General features: G+C 54.1%; 1 protein-coding gene across 1 annotated transcript; it reads right to left on the bottom strand.

Moving 5' to 3' along the window:
• Positions 1-1394: 1394 nt before the first annotated feature.
• On the bottom strand, positions 1395-2889 carry COL26b_001353 (uncharacterized protein; the record flags this gene model as incomplete). Its single annotated transcript, XM_053174306.1, has 3 exons — positions 1395-1759; positions 1811-2546; positions 2599-2889. 3 exons carry the CDS (start codon positions 2887-2889, stop codon positions 1395-1397), a joined length of 1392 nt encoding a protein of 463 aa, XP_053041616.1.
• Between the last annotated feature and the right edge of the window lie 2082 nt (positions 2890-4971).

Below are 4971 nucleotides of genomic sequence, written 5' to 3'. Positions count from 1 at the left end.
CTCGGGAGTTGGACCATGTAAGATGCTCTCTTGTGGGGATGTGGCTCGGTCCAGAGACAAGCATAAGTCGCAGTTCGAGTAAACGGATTTCATATTGGAGGACTCGAATTTCCAGTCCTCGGCACTTTTAGTGCCTTCTTGGACAATGCAGAGACAGTCGATCCAAACGTAATGAATGCCTAGGCCCTGTACGAAGCTGATCGCTTGGCGAAATGCAAGCGGGAGCGTTGCGTTTGGAATCTCCGACTGCAGCATCTCGTCCATATTCGAAGTTGTAAGGCGTGGAAAATTATAAGGAGGCGGGCCCCAACAGTAGCTCAGGGCAGCATAAAGTCCCAGTTGGTTTCTTGTCCTTTGTCAAAATGAGCTTTACTCCAGTGACCCCTATTTTAAGCAATCGAGTGGGAAATGTGTCTGGTTGGTTGGGTCCTCTGCAATCCTCATGCGTTCCCGAGCATAAACGCATCCATTCTCGGGCAGACTGCAACGATTCGGACGCAGGCAATTTACCGTTCCTGCTGCCAATCGATGGATTTGTGTTTATGAAACGGCAAGGGACCATACGGAGGTATTCCTCTTGAGTTACCCCGCTTCGGCTTTCAGTGCCAATAGTAAGACGCATGGCACCATCTTGCTCCCCACTCAAATCCAAAAGGTAGTACGTCCATGACGACTCAGTAAGTTCATCGGGCGAACTGTCCCTTGTTTTCCAGTGCAGCTGTTTACAAATCATACAGCCTTGCGTAACTGAGATCTCAAGTGACTTCCAGTTCGGGTGGTGAGACTTCTCAAATGGCTTCAATGTTCGGTACTGAGGTGGCTTCCAGTCTGGATGGGGAGGTTTATCAATTCCTTGAAAAATCGGAAGACAGTATTCGCAAAGCATGGCGACAGACGGAGTTTACTGTGCCCGGGCAAATGCCGAAACACAATCTGGTGGAAAGATTGAACAAAAAGCCGGGAAATAATATTCGAAATCAGACTGTGCCCAGGCAGTCTCTTTTCTGCCGGCTACTTGTCAGCTTTTATGGCCAACAGCACCAGGCAAGCTGACAAGTGTGTATGCCCCAGTCCTGATACGTGGACGTCTCCTATCGGCTGTGCTCGGCCTTTTGCCCGACAATTCCCGTGACGTTGGCTTGATTTGGGGTAGAAAAAGCCCTGCACTCGGTGGGTAAAGGCGATATGCCTTCAATGTTGCTTGGTACAACCAAGGCTTAAGCTCAATGACAACATTACTGCTTGATGAGCAAGCGCACTTTCATTAATGGCGAACAGTTGCAGTAATCTGCCCTTGTATGAGCGGTATATATATCATGCATCAATTTACAGGAATAATCTCACGTTCACGAATTCCATCGGAGGACTCGTCACCAAGTCGTCTGAATTACAGATTACAAGTACAAAAACAAGAAGCTGCATAGAGATGCGAAGCCGAGACTTAAAGATGGCGCCATGCCACTCGCTATATCGGGTTTCGCAGTTGAGGTAACGATGGAGCCTGGGGAGGTAGAGGTAGGCGAGGCATCATTCTGCTGGAGGACGTAGATCTCGCCAGTGCTGTCGGAAGTCATAAAGAGTCTGTTCTTGGAGTCCCAGGCGAGACCAACCGGTCGGAAACATTGATCGGGGCAAGTACTGAGATCCTTGTTGTACATGATGTTCATGAGGGCATCAGTCGAGTCGCTGCTGGCAACAGGTTCACCCTTGGCAAAGTCGACAGCGGTCAAGGCATAACCGACAGGTTCAGGACGGTTGTCTGCGAAACGGTCAGCATGCTGCTTGCTTATCCAGCGAGCGTTTTACTCACAGCTGCCGCGGAAGGACATGAAAGCGCGAGAGCCGTCCTTGTCAAACTTGAGGAAGACGGGAGAAGTGTGCGGCTGAAAAGTCAACCGAGGAGCGATGTAGTCGTTATGGCAGCGAGTGTCATTCATGGTAGTGTTCTGTTCCATCGAGAACTGGTCCCCGACATGGAGAGAATCGTTGAGAGGGATGCTGGTGTCCCAAACGGCAAAGCAGCGGGGGTAGCCGTAGTTTCTAGCTTCGGTATCGTTCGCGACGGTGCCAAGCAGATTCAACTCTTCACCAGGGTTGTTGTCGTGGATGTCGAAGCCGTTGCGGGTGATATCATCAATGGAATTGTCCATCGCCCAGATGTTGCCCGTTGCTGGATCTTCGGCGACAGCAACGGCGTTGCGAATGCCCCAGCCCAATAGCTTGCCGTCGGCGTTGTAGTCGTAGGGATCCTTGCCAACCTTGCTCAGGTCGAAGGCGTTGACTTGGGCATGACCAGATGAAGTATCCAGAGCATCGATATCGAAGTTCTCATCGACACCACGGGAGACAACGAGCCAATTCTTGGACGCCTGGGACATGACGAGGGTGCGTGTCGTCTGATCGTTGTTCGCCATGTTGTCGATAACAACGGCAGGCTCTGCGTTGACGGTGCCGGTCTGTTGGTCGTAGGCCCATGCGAGGACCTGAGAGACCGAGGAAGCGTAGATAGTCTTGCCGTCTTCAGAGAGAGCCATACCATGGGTCAACTGGATGGAACGTCAGTGATTGAACTTTGATTAAAGATGATATTGGCCGTACGCGGGTATTGTTGATCATGAGCTTGCTTTCGGCAAGCGTGAGACAAGTCCCGCCATTGTCCTTGAAGGTGACATGGTAAACGCCCACGGCGGCGTCGAGAACAAGCAGCGCACCCTCGCCATCGACATGGATAGTCCGTGGTTTCTTGTACCCATTCGCAACCAGCTGTGCTTGCCAGCCTGCGGCGACCTGAGGAGGCGTGTAGCTTGGTTCGATCACGTCAGCGCACGTTTGTGCGATGGCGGCCGTAGCAGCAGCAGCCGCCAGGGCAACGTGTTGTAGATCCTTCATGACGAGCAATTGAAGCACTTTTCAAATTGCTGCCACGCCTTAATTCAATAGATCCAGAGGCACTTGGGATTTGTAGAAATGGACAAGGCTTCAGACGTGGGCGTAAGCTGGGCGGCTGGAATCCCACGCGACGAGTAGCGAGGTCTCAACCGACAGGCTTTCAAGGTAAGCCAGCGCCAACTCCACTTAAAAAGACACTGGCAGATGGCTCGTGGATGTCCCCCTCTCCGCCAGGCAAGAGGTCGAGATGCCTGCGGGGAGACGATCCTGTGTGCCTCCTTGGAGCTTAGAGCTCTTTTAGCGCAATGAGGAACGGCGGCTGAGAGGCGGGCAACAGGCCATGACCCACGGGTTGGGGGATTGGCGAATGGTGCGCGGTGGTGGCCGATGACGGGCGAGCTTGTGCCTCTGAGATGCATCTCTGCCCATGTTAAACCCCTCGAGTCGTCCCATGGCATCGGAATTGCTTTTGTCGCTCGCTTCTTGGGATGGTGGCAGTGGCAGTCGAGCAGCGGCAGTTGGTGATGCCATCATGAAAATATGCCAAGAACGTGGGCTTGGAGCCGAAAGCCGTGCAGTTGAAACATCCCGATACTGTGCCAGGTGGCCAGCAAAAAGACACTCCTGGAGCGGAACATGGCCGTCACTCCGCCCAGAGGATCGTGAGGGGCTGGGACCGATTCGGCGCGGGTGCAGGATGGCGGAAGGGCGGCTGGGCTGATTGGTGTATGCAATGGCGTTGCGGTTGCATTAAGCTGTCAGACTTGGACGAGAAGACGCACATTTGCGGTCGAGATGGCAGCGGCGGGTTCGATGTGGGGGAATAAGCATGCAAGACAGCATTAGCTGCATCTTGTTCGGTGGAAACGCGAGGGTCCCACGTCCCGATGGCGGCCGAACGAGGCAGGTCGCCGGTCGACTTTGAGGCTTTGGCCCTGGTGCCGACGACTGCGAGGAGGAGCATAGAGGATGACGACGAAGGCTCCCGAGGTTTGGTTTTGAGCTGAGGGGCCGATGCGAAGATGCTCCTGCGAATAGCGAGCGAGGACCTCATGGAAGAGACCTTAGAGACATCGTCAACAAGCGAGGGCGTCATCGCATGTCTCTCTGTCTCTCTGCGGTTGGGTGCAGCTGAATGTTTCGTGGCGCCAAATTAGGCTCACCACCGCTGCTAGTCCGGGATGTCATTTGATGGTTCCTGAACGGTGTCTCGGCGGGTGTCTGGTAGCGTCCAAGGATGCGGGATCTTGTTCATGGAGGTTGATGGAGGAGGTGGTGGTGATGGCGACGGGAGGTGTCCGAGTTTGTTGGAGGCGACGAGGGGAAAAGTGTGTGTCCAGTGCATCAACGCATTGCAGGAAGGAGCAGTGGTGGGTGGCCCCTACCCGAAAAGTGTGGGAAGGAACACAGGGGCCCTTCCTTCCGCTGTGTTGTGGCCGGCGCATTTCCATGCCCGTTTCTGTCATTCAAACCCGCATCACCAGATCCAATGCGCAAAATCTTCACTTTTACGGCACAGCATCCACATGGCCTGGATTAGCGAGCTGCTCGCCCAGATCGACAGTTCGATGGTCACAAAGCCAAGCCCTGCCGTTTGGCAACCAAGTCCCAAGGGAGCAGAGCCAAGAGCCAAGGGCCTTTTGTTTCTGGATTCCTTCTTCGCCCTCGAATTGACCAACCACTGAGTCTTCTCCTTTCATGCTGCGAGCCATCGCAATCGCAATCGCAATCATCCCACCTCTTCGAACTTCAGCCAAGTCAGTCAGCGTGTCGTGCAGCTGCCTCTGACACAGTTGCGGGCATGCGATCCGGCTAGACTTTCCTGGGCGGTTACACAACCTGGTTCGTCCAGAGGGCAACCCCAGGGCATCCTCGACGTTCGTAATGATGGGATGAATCATTCATCAAGCGTCAATCGAGCAGATGGGCGTTTCCCCCCGCTGCCTGTCATCTCGAAATATCCCGAAACGTCCCTCAAGATCCCTTCCAGAAGCCACTTCGACGGTACGGTACGAGCGTCAGTCCCATGTCATTGGTGACATTGCGCTAGGCGATCGCATCCCGAGGACGGCGGCGATGGCT

This window comes from Colletotrichum chrysophilum (assembly GCF_026319265.1).
Source record: "Colletotrichum chrysophilum strain AFK26 chromosome Unknown scaffold_6, whole genome shotgun sequence".
Lineage (NCBI taxonomy): Eukaryota > Fungi > Ascomycota > Sordariomycetes > Glomerellales > Glomerellaceae > Colletotrichum > Colletotrichum chrysophilum.
The sequence above is the reverse complement of the archived record's forward strand: the minus strand, read 5'-3'. Positions and strand labels throughout refer to the sequence as shown.